The sequence below is a fragment of the Pteropus alecto genome, unplaced genomic scaffold (assembly GCF_000325575.1).
Source record: "Pteropus alecto unplaced genomic scaffold, ASM32557v1 scaffold7, whole genome shotgun sequence".
NCBI classification, from domain to species: Eukaryota; Metazoa; Chordata; class Mammalia; order Chiroptera; family Pteropodidae; genus Pteropus; species Pteropus alecto.
Window position 1 is genome coordinate 41,229,017 of NW_006494614.1, and position 2,091 is coordinate 41,231,107.

The 2,091-nt window shown below is 46.6% G+C and overlaps 1 protein-coding gene across 1 annotated transcript; it reads left to right on the forward strand.

The window, feature by feature from the left end:
- The first annotated feature begins 649 nt into the window (after positions 1 to 649).
- Positions 650 to 1,696, forward strand: CUNH6orf226 (chromosome unknown C6orf226 homolog). The gene has a single exon (XM_025042733.1). It carries the CDS (start codon positions 952 to 954, stop codon positions 1,360 to 1,362), a length of 411 nt encoding a protein of 136 aa, XP_024898501.1. The 5' UTR covers positions 650 to 951; the 3' UTR covers positions 1,363 to 1,696.
- The last annotated feature ends 395 nt before the right edge of the window (positions 1,697 to 2,091 follow it).

Consider the following 2,091-nt stretch of genomic DNA (forward strand, 5'->3'; position numbering starts at 1 on the left):
TTATTAGTTATTATTAATATCTTACTATGACTAATTTATAAATTAAACTTTATCGTAGGTATTTATGTATGGGGAAAAAACATAGTATAAATAGGGTCCAGTACTATCCATGGTTTCAGGCACCCACCAGAATTCTTGGAAGGTACTCTCTGCAGATAAGGGAGGACTACTGTAATACTATCATCTAATATATTGATCATATTCAAAATTTCCCAAGGATAAAATGTCCTCCATAACTGATTTTACCTTACTTTGGATCCAACCCAGGATCATACTTTGCATTTTTCATATCTCCTTTAGTCTGACACAGTGCCTTAGTCTTTTCTTTTTCATTCTTTCTTTGTCTTTTATGACATTAACATTTAAAGTGTCCAGGCCAGTCATTTTGCAGGATGACCCTCACTTTGGTTTGTTCATTTACTCAAGATCAGATTCAGAGTGAACATTTTTGGCAAGTACAGAAGAGAAGTAGTATTCCTACATCTGTAGTGTCTTCAGTGCACCACATCAGGAGACACAATGGTGCCAGTTTGTCCTATTAATAGCAATTAAAATCTGATTACCTGATTAAGGTCGTGTTTGCCAGACCAGGCTAGCATTCCATAAACTCAGAAACCTGAGATTTACTGGCACTGACTTTCTAAGCAGCCAGACACTGTGGCACACTTGGGCTGGCTTCATCTTCTCTCATTCCCTTTGGGGACACCAAGAGTCGTCTTGATGGCAGGAAATGGGAAGAGAATGGCGAGGCTCTGCAGTGATGTCACGTATTCCCAGTTCCCCTGAGACCACTGGAGATAGCTCCACAGCTATAATCTACCGGGTGCCGTGAAGCCAGGGATGAAGATTATCCCCCTGCCACGTGTCTATACATGTGTACCTGGTACAGTGCACACTTCTGCGTGTGCATAAAAGTAGGTACGTGTGCGGTGCCTAGGCGTGTGCGCAAACATGTCTTTTGGCCAGCATTGGCGTGTCTGCATGCACGTGCATGTAGTTCTCAAACGCTTCCCCCTTTCTGGGTCGGCTTGGTGTGTTCCGAATCCCCTCCGACAATGGTTGCACCCCCTCCGCCCGGAAGTGTTTGCTTCCCCGCTCGCTGGTAGCTGCGCGAGGGCCATGGACCCGCCGTGCAGTCAGAAAGGGTCGTCCCCAGCTCCCAGACCCCCTGAGACAGCCCCGGCTTCGGTTACCCTGGCACAGCTTCTACAGCTGGTCCAGCAGGGCCAGGAGCTTCCCGGCTTGGAAAGGCGCCACATCACGGCGACCCATGGCGATCCCACGGCTTCTCGGCTCCCGCGGAGGCCCAAGCCCTGGGAGGCTGCAGGCTCGGCCAAGGCACCCGCGCAACCGCCCTGCTAGACCTGGGCCACAGGCCCCTCCGACCCTCAGGTACGGGTAGCAGAAGCGCCTGGAGGAGCTGGGCTTAGCGGACTCGAGAGCACCTTTGTATTTGGCACACGTGGGGTCCTGAGGCTCCAAGTCCTCAGCAGCTGAGATTTGGAGGGCGTGACTGTTCTGCATAAACTCCAGACTGATATTCGAATACTGACCAGATATTCATCTTTTGTGCTTTCGCCCTGACCTGTCTCAACTGGACTTAAGCCTCCTGGGAGCATCATCCGTGTTTGCATCCCCATGTTTGTATCCGTACTTCTGCACCATGATACTCATTAAAATTTTTCTTTTAAACCTTGTTTCAGTCCTTATACCTACTTGAAACAAGTCTCATACTTAACTATCTGCGATTTATAGATGTATTTCCATTTTTAAAATGCTACTTAGGACATACTAACGGGGTCTGGAAAACTTTCTTAGGAATGTTGAGAACATAAGTGTTTATCTCCTGCTTCAGCTTATTCTGGTGGTTGCAGAAGTGAATTTGAGATTCGAGTGGCATTTTGATTTTAGACAGCCATTCTCCAGATAGGCAGTTAATAAAAGGTTTGATAAAACTTGGCCCTGGAATGACTTCAAAAATACATTAAACTGACAAAATCCAAAAGTATTTTAAAAAAAAATAAGCCAACAAAAACACAACACTTGGCTCTGTGAACCAGCTGGGTCTGGCAAAGGGTTAGATGTTTCGTG